Raw genomic sequence first — 13354 nt, 5'->3', positions numbered from 1 at the left:
CTTAATGCTCGACCTCCATAATTCTTTATCAAGGACCATGTCCTCAGTAATCCTAAGTCGCGCTATGTCCTGTCTGATCACCTCTCCCCAATACTTCTTAGGTCATTATGGGTACCAGACACCGGATGAGAAATCCAAAGAGAAAAATTCATTTTTTTCCAAATAAACAACATATATAAGTGACACTTTGCATTACACATTCATCATTAACTCACACCAAAATGGGCAATTAAAATGTCATTTCTGATTTCTCCTTTGTACAATTCTTGGCGTGTCAATCATCCAATCTCCACATTTTTCCTTCTTTTGCATCACAAAATGTATGTCACTAGAGACCCTTTCTCCACACTTCTCTTACCTCCTACGCTAATAAAAACAATGACTACCCTTCTAATTATATTAAACACACACACACACATATATATATATATATATATGCGAATTCAACTTATATTCAACGAGTTTAACTGTATCTCTTATCAAAGTTTCCACAAATATATTAGACTATGTTATCTGAATTCATAATTTCAAATGAACAATATATTTAGCGAGAAGAACTTTAAAATTCAACTCATCAAGTTTAAATAGAGAATTCGTCTCTGACTATATTAACTCTTCAAATCCACCATAGAAAAAAAGCAAAAACATCAACCAAAACAAATCTTACTATGAGTAACACTAGAAGGACCATTCTCTTTTGGTTTATCACCTTAGTCATTGCACTCTTTTCCATCATATTTTCCCTCTATTTCAACCACTCTTCCACAAATAGTTCCATTGAAAACACAAGTGTGGAAAGTAGCCTTGGACTAGCTATTCTACCAAGGGTTTTCATGCAAAGTGTCCTAGAGGATTTCTTTAATATTTTCAAAGAGATTATTATTACTCGTCGCCACCACCACCATCACCATCACCACCACAGAAGGAGGAGGCATAAACCTAAATGTGACAATTCTAAATGGAACTCCAAGCTTGTATCTATATATGGCGTTTCCCGTGTTATTAGCGTTGATTTATATGGTTGTGCAAATTTTAGCAACGTACAAAAGGCCATTGATGCTGCTCCTGATTTTAGCTCTACTAGGACACTTATAATACTCGATTCAGGAACATACAAGTAATTATCTTCTTTAATTTCTCTTCTTGTTATATTATGATATATAATGAAATTGTATAGTTGAACAGTATTGAATATATTATTTTTGGCAGGGAGAAAATGGTGATAAACCCTAACAAGACAAATTTGATAATACAAGGCCAAGGTTACCTTAATACTATTATCTCATGGAATGATACTGCTAATTCTACTGGTGGAACTGCCAATAGCTTTACTGTTGCTATTTATGCTTCAAATTTCATAGCATACAATATCAGCTTCCAGGTACAATATTTTTTTAAAGTAAAATAATCAATTTTTAAGTTTTTTTTTTTTTTTTTTTTTTTTTTTGGTGTTATGTAAATTTTATAGAGTTTGAATTATCTATGGTTCGATGTTGTCGATTGGATCTATGTTCTTATTTTTTTTTTTGTTTTTTTTATAATGGTGGTATCTGGGCTAGTGGTGCACTGCACCATGACGACTCCAATTGATACAGACAAACCTCACTATAATAGTCACGTCTGTTCTAATATTTTTTGGCTGTTATATATAGTGAAGTGCTGTTATAAAGAATATATATTATATACTCCCTTCATTCCAATTTATGTGAACCTGTTTGACTGGACATGTAGTTTAAGAAAAAATGAAAACTTTTGAAATTTGTGGTCCTAAACAAGTCAAAAAGAGGCCCAGAGTATTTAATTTGTGTGGTTATAAAAGCTTCTCATTAAGGGTAGAATTGTAAATTTAAGCTAAATTATTACCAAATTTAGAAAGGGGTCATTCTTTTTGGAACGGACCAAAAAGGAAATAGGTTCACATAAATATAACATAACATAAATAGTTGGTTCCAAAAAAAGAACTTGACTGTTATAGTGATGTGCTATTATAAAGGATGACAGTTGTAGAGAGATTTAACCTTGCTAACTCCTATCAGTGTTCTTATTTTTTATTTTTATTTTTTTATTAAGAATACAGCACCTACTCCTTTGCCTGGTGATGTTGGAGCACAGGCATTGGCTATAAGAGTAGGAGGAGATCAAGCTGCATTTTATGGTTGTGGATTTTATGGAGCACAAGATACTCTTAATGATGATAGAGGAAGACATTATTTTAAAGAATGCTTTATTCAAGGATCCATTGATTTTATCTTTGGAAATGGTAGATCACTCTATGAGGTATAATTTTTTTAATTTTGATTATTTAAATCATAGTGTTGTTTTGTTTTATTTTGACCAAAGATTTTTCAATCAAATTATTGATAAAGTAGTCAAGTCCAGAAATACATAAAACTCGCTTATGTTCATGCTCAACTGTCGTATTAATGTAAGATTAATTCTTTTATCCTTAATTAAAGATTTCATATTTAAATCGCGAAAATGAAAAAACTCCTAATAATTAAGGGACCTTTCTCCTTTACTAGGTTGCCAGTGGGTTTCAAATACATAAATGAAACAAAAACAAAAACAAGATTATTGTGGTCCGCTATGAAGGTGATGCTGCGTACAATAGATCCTTTGTAATTCGACTTTTTTCCGAACTCTGTGTATAACGGGAGTTTAGTGCACCGGGCTGCCTTTTGTATCACAACTCACAAGATTATTGTGGTCCTTCGTGAAGGTGAAAATTTTCAGGCTAAACGAAATTTCTAAATAGAATAACACTTGCCTGTGATTTGCTAATATGTTACATACCAAATAAAGTAAAAATTTGATGTTTGTTGCTCGTAATCTCTTTATAACAAGGTTAATCTATTAGGTAATTAAACGTTGACGTAGACATGATGCATTTTTTGGGGTCAAAACTGTTGCAGAAGCCAAATGTATACAGTGTGAATGAGTCACAACTACTATACCAAAAATTATGACAACCACCAAATAATAAATAAGACAATAAAGCAACAATAAAAGGAACACCAGAATTTACGAGGTTCGACCAATTTTACCTACTTTCTCGGACACAACCAATATTTTATTCCACTCCAAAAATACAAGTGAAATAATACTAAAGAGAGAAGATACAAATGCCTTAAGAAGATAAGAAGGCAAATGAGATGTGTATTTAAATCCTAAACATTATGCCTCCTTTTATAGGGTGAAATTCCCACCCACTTCACTCCTCAACCGATGTGGGACAATTTTGACACTCAACAAATCTCCACCTTGGCAAAATTCTACATCTTCAATTTTTTCTCAGTAACAAATTTTGGTTGTGTCTTCATCTTCAATCTTCAGTGTTCAACAATGTTGATCAAATCCAAACAATATTGAAACTTGACCGCAGTCACCACTTTTGTCAGCATATCAGCAGGATTCTCTGTAGTATGAATTTTCTTCACCGTGACTCCACCTTCTTCTATGATTTCTCGTACGAAATGATATCGAACATCAATGTGCTTCGTCCTTGCATGATAAACTTGGTTCTTCGCTAATTGAATAGCACTTTGACTATCACAAAAAATTGTGATACTTTTTTATCCAATACTCCTTTAGCAACCCCTGAAGCCAAATTTCCTCCTTCACAACCTCTGTAATAGCCATGTACTCTGCCTCTGTTGTAGACAAAGCAACTGTTGACTGCAAAGTAGACTTCCAACTAACTGGTGCCTTCGCAAAAGTAAACACATAACCAGTAGTTGATCTTCGTTTGTCCAGATCACCCGCAAAATTTGAGTCACAATATCCAACTACAGATTGATTGCATTCTTGCTCAAAAACTAACCTAACATCTACAATATTATGAATATACCGTAGAATCCACTTCACGGCTTGCCAATGCTCCTTTCTTGGATTATGCATATATCTGCTAATAACTCCAACAACTTGTGAAATGTCAGGTTTCGTACAGACCATTGCATACATCAAGCTACCAACAACATTTGCGTATGGTACCCTTGACATATACTCCTGTTTAGCTTTATCTTTTGGAGACATAGTAGTACTTAGCTTAAAATGGGGAGCAAGTAGAGTACTAACTGGATTAGCCTTCATCTATGCTAAAACGTTGTAGTACTCTCTTCAAATATTCCTTTTGAGATAAACAAAGTTTCTTTGAACGTCTATCTTATTATCTCCATGCCAAGAATTTTCTTTGCCTCACTCAGATCCTTCATCTTGAACTCCTTCTTCAGTTGAATCTTCAACTTATCAATTTCTTCCGAATTCTTGGAAGCTATCAACATATCATCAACATATACGAGAAGATATACAAAGGAACCATCTTCAAGCTTGCACAAATACACACAATGATCGAATTTGCTTCTCTTGTACCTTTGCCGCAACATAAACTTGTCAAATCGCTTGTACCATTGTCTAGAAGATTGTTTCAATCCGTACAACGATTTTTCAAGTTTGCACACCATATTTTCTTTTCTAGCAACTTTGAATCCTTCTGGCTGAGTCATGTAGATTTTCTCCTCCAAGTTTTCATGTAAAAACGCAGTTTTTACATCCATCTGAACTAGTTCCAAATCCAACTGTGCTACCAAAGCCAACATAATTCTAATGGAGGAATGTTTTACAACTGGAGAAAACATTTCATTGTAATCAATTCCCTTCTTTTGAGCATATCCTTTGGCCACCAATCTTGCTTTGTAGCGAACATATTCTTGGTTAGGAAATCCTTCTTTCTTTGCAAATACCCATTTGCACCCAATTGCTTTCTTTCCATTCGGGAGATTGGCCAATCTCCATGGATGATTCTGATGAAGGGACTGTATTTCATCATTCATGAAATCTTCCACTTATCTTCTTCTGAACTTTGGACTGCATTTTTATAAGTGGTAGGAACGTCATCAGCTATAATTGAGGCGGCACAAGCAACCGTCTCTATAAGACGAATAAGTTTTGTTATTGTCCTTTTTGGCCTGCTAGTTGCAATTGATTCAAGTTGTTGTTGAGGTTCCTGAGTTGGAATCTCCCTCTCTACTGGCTCTTCTCCCAGAGGATAATCTTCATTTGTTTCCTCCTCTGCTTCTTGTACAGGAAAAATAAATTTTCCCTCAAACTCCACCTGCTTAGAAGAACCCTCATTTTGTTACCAATCTTCTGTTAACTTATTTACCATAGCAGATTCATCAAAGGTAACATCCCTGTTGAATATTACTTTCTTTGTCATAGGACACCATAAGCGATATCCTTTGACTCCAGAAGTAATCCCTATAAAAATAGCCTTCTTTGCCCTTGGATCCAATTTTGACTCTGTCACATGATAATATGCAGTTGAGCCAAATGCGTGCAAAGAGTCATAATCTACAACAGGCTTTCCATACCATTTTTCAAATGGTGTCTTGCCATCAATAACAGTAGATAGTAAGCGATTAATGAGGTGAAATGCATATGTAACTGCCTCAGCCCAAAATTCTTTGCCCAAGCCAGCATTGGACAACATACACCGGACCTTTTCCAGCAAGGTCCGGTTAATACGTTCTGCCACTCCATTCTGTTGTGGTGTATGTCTGACAGTGAAGTGTCAGATGATGCCATCATTTTCACAGACCTTATTAAAATGATCATTTTTGTATTCACCTCCATTGTTTGTGCGAATACACTTGGTCCTCCTGCCTGTTTGATTCTCCACCGTCATTTTTCATTTGAGAAAAATTCCCAACACTTCATCTTTGCTCTTCATTGTATACACCCACACTCTTCGGGAAAAATCATCAACAAAGGTTACAAAATAGTGCTTCCCACCCAATGAATGTATTTTGGAAGGACCCCAAACATCAGAGTGTACATAATCCAATATGCCTTTAGTATTATGGATCGCTGTACCAAATTTAACCCTTCTTTGTTTCCCTGTGACACAATGCTCGCAAAACTCCAAGTTGCAAGCCTTTACTCCTTTTAACAATCCTTGATCTGATAGGTTTTTCAAGGATTTTCCTCCAGCATGTCCCAAGCGCATGTGCCATAGCCTGGTTGCTTCTGCCTCTTTTTCGTCACTGGATGTTACTGTCCCTGTCCCAATAACTGTACTACCGCGATAACGGTACATGTTATTGTTCTTCCGATTGGCCTTCATTACCACTAGTGCACCAGAGCATACTCTCATCACTCCATTTTCTGCAATGGTTTTGAACCCTTTTGATTCTATGGCTCCCACAGAGATGAGATTTTTCTTCAAACCCGGTACATATCGAACATCTATTAATGTTTTGATCATTCCATCATGGTTCCTTAATCGTATTGAACCAATTCCATATGAGGTAAGAGGGCTGTTATCCGTTGTGTGGACGACTCCATATTCTCCTTCTTGAAAATCCACGAACCAGTCCCTGTTGGGACACATATGATAGCTACAATCCGAGTCCATCAACCATATGTCTGATGATATTGATGGCTCTGTTGTAACTAATGAGAAGTCTGAATCATCACCATCAACTACATTTGAATCCATAATGGCATTTTCATTGTTATGTTTGGCCTTATTCTTCAACTTTGGACAATCTTTCTTCTAGTGCCCCTTTTCTCGACAAAAGGCACATTCATCTTTGCTGGGTTTAGATCTTGACTTGGATCTTCCTTTCTTTGTCCTTGTTTGATTTTGAGGACGATCCCTCACAACCAGTGCTTCTCCTTCTCCGCCCTTCTGTTTTTCTCCCTTTCTTTGTTCATAGCTGTACAAAGCCGAATAAACTTCTCTGAGAGAAATTTCGTCATTTCCATGGAGTAGTGTAGTTTCAAGGTGCTCGTACTTATCAGGAAGTGACCCCAACAACATCAAGGCCAAGTCATCATCATCAAAAGTTGCATCCATATTTTGCAAATCTGTGACCAACTTATTAAAACTGGTGATATGTTCATTCATCGTGGTACCAGGAACATAGGTGAAGCGAAACAGTCTCTTCTTCATGTACAATTTATTTTGACTATTTTTCTTCAAAAATTTATCCTTTGCTTTCCATAATTTACTTGCAGAAGTTTCCTTTGTGTATGAATATTTTTGCTCTCTAGAAAGGTAGGATTGAATAGTACCGCAAGCAACACGGTTAATAATTCTCCAATCTTCTTCTCCAATATCATCTGGTCTTTTTTCTTCAATGGCAAGATCTAGCCCTTGTTGAAAAAGGACATCTAGAACCTCGCCTTGCCACATCCCAAAATGTCCTGACCCGTCAACAATTTCTATCGCAGATTTTGCATTTGACACAATTCTTGTCATAAGCGAAGATGCCAATGATGACGTATTGTTGACACTTGATGTAGATTCTTCTTGTTTATTATCTCCCATCTTTGATACAAATATTATTTAATAGCTGACGACACAAGTCAAGATATTTCCTTTCTGGTGTGGAAAATCAGACTAAGCTGCAACCACAGAGCATACTCAGACAGAACCTTGACTTAGTTACCAAGATAAATCTTTTCTGATGTGAAAGATCAGACTATGCTGCAACCACAGAGCATACTTAGACAGTACCTTGGCTCTGATACTAATTGTTGCGGAAGCCAAATGTATATAGTGTGAATGAGTCACAACTATTATACTAAAAATTATGACAACCACCAAATAATAAATAAGACAATAAAACAACAATAAAAGGAACACCAGAATTTACGAGGTTCGACCAATTTTGCCTACTTCCTCGGACACAACCAATATTTTATTCCACTCCAAAAATACAAGTGAAATAATACTAAAGAGAGAAGATACAAATGCCTTAAGAAGATAAGAAGGCAAATGAGATGTGTATTTAAATCCTAAACATTAGGCCTCCTTTTATAGGGTGAAATTCCCACCCAATTCACTCCCCAACCGATGTGGGATAATTTTGACACTCAACAAAAACAACATAAGCTAACTAGTTTTTGGACTAGTAATTGAAAAATAGTTGTCTTTGCAGAGTCATTGAAAAATAGTCACTATTTTACGCGGAGATAAACTCTGGACAAAAATAATCTAGCTGAAACACGAAAAGTTCCAGCGTAATATGTTAGATTATGGAGCTCATGCTTATAAACCTACAACATATTATGTTGGAACTCCAACACATTGTGAAATTCAGCATATTATGCTGAAATCTCATATGTAAAAAATTCGAACTCCAGCATATTATGCTGGAATTTTTCCAAAATTTTAAGTTAGTTTTTGTTCAGATTTTATTTTTACATGAAAAAGGGACTAACTTTCAATTATTTTTGAAATTACAGCTAATTTTCAATTAAAATTAGCAATTATAAATCAGGCTATTTCTAATTTTTCCGCAATTTTTTTTAGGATTGCACAATAAGTTCAATAGCAAAAGAAGGAACAAGTGGAGTTGGAGGATCAATCACAGCACAAGGAAAGAATTCAGAGACAGAGAAATCTGGATTTTCATTTGTGAATTGCAGTATTATTGGCACTGGAAAAGTGAGGCTTGGCCGAGCTTGGGGCGCTTTTGCTACTGTTGTCTTCTCCAACACTTATATGTCTGATGTGGTTTCCTCTGATGGCTGGAATGATTGGAGAGATCCTACTAAAGACCAGTAAGTGGAGACTTTAACTTTTCCAATTCTAATTTCACGCTCACTCGGGTTCAGGAAAGGGCCGCACCCGCGAGGGGTATGATATAGACAACCTACCCTAATGTAAGTATTAGTAGTTGCTTTCACGATTCGAACCCGTGATTTATAGTCACACGATAACTTTACTGTTTCCCCGAATATACAAAAAATTGATTTAGGATTTATGAAATTATGGTGTGTTTGGTACGATAGTAGTCATTTTCTAGAATTTTTTTGAAAATACTTTTCATTTAGAGATCCAATTGAAATTTCTGATATAACAGTAAATACAAGACTTGAATTATATGAGCCAGACGTTTTGCTTTTACTGTTATTTTCTATAATTTATTTGATGAGTGGATATATAACTTCCGATATAACAGTAAAAGCAAGACTATTAGGTGAATCGACTCATTAATTCCCGTCGAAATAGGATGGATTAATGCAAAATCTTCAATTATCTCTTAATCCTCGTCAATGTATACGTTTTGCAGGACAGTATTCTTTGGGGAGTACGAGTGTTATGGGGCAGGAGCCAACTACACATTTAGGGTACCCTACTCAAAGCAGTTGAAGCAGAATGAGGCAGCACTTTACATGGACGTTTCATTTATAGATGGACAAGAATGGCTTCTTAATATGAAGTAAACACTATATTCACTAACATAGGCTCAAAAATTAAGAGTTTAAAGAAAATTTACTGATTAATGTATTTTAATTTGCTAGTCGGTCCTGATTTGTTTGGAATTGAGGTGTAGCTGTTGTTGTAAATATGTTGCTAGTATATTAAGGGCAACACAATGCACAAAACATCTCGCATTCACGTAGGATCCGGGGAAGGGCCGCACCCCAAAAGATATGATATAGATAGCCTACCCTAATCTTATGAATATATACGAATGCATTTTCTCTTATGTTAGAAATCATAATATATTTGTCCTACATCAGTTGTGTTAAAAATTTCAATATGCAAATCCTTCTGAAATACATCTATCTAGTCTAATTATCCTTCTCACCTATTCGTTAACTTAATTAAAAAAAACTATAATTAATGGGATCTTACCATCTATTCATTGTACTTTGAAATTAGATTAAAATTTTCATAAGTGCCTAACCATTTTATACTATATAACAAATGTAGACATTAACTATAACAACAATTTAAAGCTAGCCCATGCTTAATTCTCCACCTTCCAAAATTCAACATATGCCACCTCTTTACATCAAACACACACTGTAAAATTATTGATAATAATTTCCTTTGGTAAAACATTTGTTATAGAAAGTACTTAGCTTTTATGGAAAAAGAATTTGGGGTATTATCACTTTTAGTCCGCGCCAAAAACTATTTATATTTAGTAGCCGAAAAAGTATATAAAACCTGTATAATTTTTGTATATAACATACAGAATGTGTATATATATAAAAAATATACATATTTTATACATTTGCTATTATTTTTACAGCGGCTATACAACGTCATTTTTTCAAAGAATTTTCCGTCCAAAAAAACACAAACCCGATAAAAATTCGGGGCATTTGCATCTATACCCGCTTTTTGGGTCACGTTTTAACTTGTGCCTGCTTTGCAAAAAAAACTGCAAGCATACCCACGTTTTTGCGTAACTTCAGCATACGGGGCTGAAGTAACAAAGACAATCACGCAAAACTTCAGCATTCTTGTAGACGGGACTGAAGTAGCAGGTGTGCTGAACCAAGTGTGTTGAAGTTTTTGTTTTGTAACTGGCGAACTTCAGCTCTAGAGCTGAAGTTTTTGTTTTGTAACTGGCGAACTTCAGCTCTAGAGCTGAAGTTTTTGTTTTTGTAATTGGGGAACTTCAGCTCTAGAGCTGAAGTTTTTGTTTTGTAACTGGCGAACTCCAGCTCTAGAGCTAAAGTTTTTGTTTTGTAACTGGGGAACTTCAGCTCTAGAGCTGAAGTTTTGGTTTGTAACTGGCGAACTTCAGCTCTCTAGAGCTGAAGTTTTTGTTTGTAACTGGCGAATTTCAGCTTTCTTAGAATTGAACTTCAGCCTACTACATTGTGAATGCTCCATATATCTTTTCAGCTTGTTGGAAGGTTTGTCTCTTATTTAGCTAATTTTAAAGCAAAGATAGATTGTCTTTGTTGGAATATCTGGAGCAACCAAAGAGAAACTGATCTTCAAGAGTGAGGACTAAAACGATGAGGATAGCCCCATCTCCGAGGTGTCAACCTCAAGTAATTTTCTACGGTACTGTTTTTTGTCCATCGACAAGGATATGCATGTACTTTGCTAGATGTTAACCATCACATACCCCTTTTGCAGGATCACTTTCTAATGTTTGCCACAAGAAGTAACAGTACCAAAAAAACTAAATTCTTTAATCTATTGTAACATATGAATTCATTAGGTTGTCAAGCCTCTGCCGGAGGAAAAGACAAGAAAAAAGCTGAAAAGCTTTGATTTTTTTTTAATGGAACTATCGGATTGAGGGCGAATATAACTTTGAGGAGGAGAAAGGGGACTGAAGTTATTTAAAAAGTGGATACAAGTTAAAACTTTTTAAAAAAATGAGTATAGGTTAAATGAGGGCGACCAAATAAGGCGCCCCATGCAATTTTTACTAAAAATTCAAGACTTAGACAAGACAAGTCACACTGAATAAGCCCAATAAAAGGCTCAAATTTGAAAAACAAGGTTTAGCCCAATGCTTCTGTACCCAAAGAAATGTAAATGTAGAAAAATGAACCTAAACAACCGCCACGCTTAAACAAAAAATATTATACAGATGTATAATATATGTATAATTAGTGTAAATCTATGTGTACTGACTAGAAAAATTAAACAGTAAACCCGTCGAGTCCGAATGTAAGAGAATGACTTATCAACGTTGGGCCCAAGTGTGTTGCTCTGCGCTATATTTCAAACCGATACTCTTTCAAAGAATCCGCTCAAGAAAAATGACACAAACATAAAATTATTTTTGCTTAATAATAGTATCGATATTCATATACTTAAAGGGTCATTTAATTTAAGGTATATGGTAAATAATTCTGGTATAAAATTCAATACATATTAAGTTTGCAACATATAACTCGAGTCTCGTCATTAATAATATAATCTCTGCATAACTAATAGTACATAGTTTCTGATATAAAACTCGGAATAACTAATGTAATGCTATGACCCCCTAATTGTTCACTAGCTGCATGACATCTTGAATCAATAACATGATATTCAAATAAGAAGATCCCCTTTCTTTCATTGCCTCCTTTGACATTATTGCTAATTCCTTTGCTCTTTTTCTTCTTTCTTCACTTTCTAATCCTTCATTCATTAGTTGATTTATTGCTTTCTTGACTTCCTCTTTCTTAACCAAAACCTTATTCTTCTCTTCAATCCCAACTCGAATTCCAATCTGTAAAACATTCACAATTAACTTCTCATTGTAAAATTGATCAGCGAACATTGGAAAAGTAATCATCGGTACGCCATAAGTAATTCCTTCTAAAGTCGAATTCCATCCACAATGCGTTAAGAATCCTCCGATCGACGGATGAGATAAGATCATAAGTTGTGGTGCCCAACCTTTAATAATTATGCCTCTTCCTTTTACCTTCTCTTCAAAATTTTCATCACTTAGCCATTTCTCAACTTCTGATGAAACATTTAATCCTCTAATTATCCATATAAAAGGCACATTTGATGATTCCAACCCTAATCCAATTTCTTTTATTTGCAAGAATGACATGTGACAAAGGCTACCAAATGAAACATAAAACACAGATTTTGGCTTCATTGAATTAAGCCAAGTCAAATAACTATGCTCCTTATTGATAGAACTCTCGTTACTTCTGTGCATTATCTCATCCATTTTTTTGTTGCATAATGATACTGGACCAATACAAAAAACATTTTTCATGATTTTCTTGTATTCATCAATGTACAAGGGCTCCAATTCGTCGAATGTATTAATCAACGTACCTCGTGCCAGATTTTGGGACCATTTAATTTGGTGTACAACACTTTGCACATCATCAGATTGCTTTGTTGTAGTCTCATTAGGTAACTCAGAATTTCTAGTTCCAGTTTCTTGAGAACAAAGGAGAGCAAAACAAGAAATTGTTTGAAAAACATACCTTGGTATCTTGAATTTGTCAGCTATTTCTTGTGTCCAATAAAGACCACCAGTTGAAATGATACAACTTGGTTTTGTTTCCATTTTTTGAATTATTTCTTCTAGTGGTTGTTTTAATGTCTCACAAGCTAAAAAAAATTCTTTGTATAAATTTGTAGAAGGAAGTGAATCCATATTTTCACATCCCTTAGGTAAACCAAGTTCTTCACATGGAAATTGAAGGGAAATGAGTTGGATTTTGAGGTTAAAATTTAAAGATTGAGTGATTAATGATTTGTACCTTTGAGCATTGAGGGGTGTGGTGATAATTGAGACATTAATTCCATATTGGGCTAATAATTTTGCAAAATCAGTTAAAGGTATTATATGGCTTTGGGACATTAGAGGAATCAATAGGAAATGGAGTTGTTTATCTTTGGAAATCATTGTGAATAATAAAGCTTAATTTGCATATAATGGTCTAAGTAATGTTTACTTTAGTAGCTCTCATGGGTGACATTTATAGAAAAATGAATTGGATTCTGAATTAGAATGGTTTAATTACTTACCAAAAATTCACGAGATTTATAGAATATGAAATCGAATTCTGATTATAGTAGTATGATCTGTACTATCAATTGAGAAAGGTTATAATTAGCTTACCAAAA

At 34.9% G+C, this 13354-nt stretch overlaps 2 protein-coding genes across 3 annotated transcripts; one reads left to right on the top strand and one right to left on the bottom strand.

Moving 5' to 3' along the window:
- The first annotated feature begins 563 nt into the window (after nucleotides 1-563).
- Nucleotides 564-9286, top strand: LOC104229383 (probable pectinesterase 15). Of its 2 annotated transcripts, none has more exons than XM_070150996.1 (5): nucleotides 564-1117; nucleotides 1210-1381; nucleotides 2113-2277; nucleotides 8318-8568; nucleotides 9081-9286. In XM_070150996.1, exons 1-5 carry the CDS (start codon nucleotides 669-671, stop codon nucleotides 9232-9234), a joined length of 1191 nt encoding a protein of 396 aa, XP_070007097.1. In that variant the 5' UTR covers nucleotides 564-668; the 3' UTR covers nucleotides 9235-9286. The 2 variants fall into 2 exon arrangements, with proteins under 2 accessions (XP_070007097.1, XP_009780329.1); XM_009782027.2 differs by having other exon boundaries at nucleotides 2071-2277.
- Nucleotides 9287-11759: 2473 nt separating this feature from the next.
- Nucleotides 11760-13133, bottom strand: LOC104229384 (UDP-glycosyltransferase 73C6-like). Its single transcript, XM_070150519.1, has 2 exons — nucleotides 12554-13133; nucleotides 11760-12463 (listed from the first exon to the last, which is right to left on the bottom strand). The coding sequence occupies exons 1-2, from the start codon at nucleotides 13131-13133 to the stop codon at nucleotides 11760-11762; spliced, it is 1284 nt and encodes a 427-aa protein (XP_070006620.1).
- Between the last annotated feature and the right edge of the window lie 221 nt (nucleotides 13134-13354).

Source organism: Nicotiana sylvestris, chromosome 7, assembly GCF_000393655.2.
Source record: "Nicotiana sylvestris chromosome 7, ASM39365v2, whole genome shotgun sequence".
Classification (NCBI taxonomy): domain Eukaryota; kingdom Viridiplantae; phylum Streptophyta; class Magnoliopsida; order Solanales; family Solanaceae; genus Nicotiana; species Nicotiana sylvestris.
The sequence above is the reverse complement of the archived record's forward strand: the minus strand, read 5'-3'. Positions and strand labels throughout refer to the sequence as shown.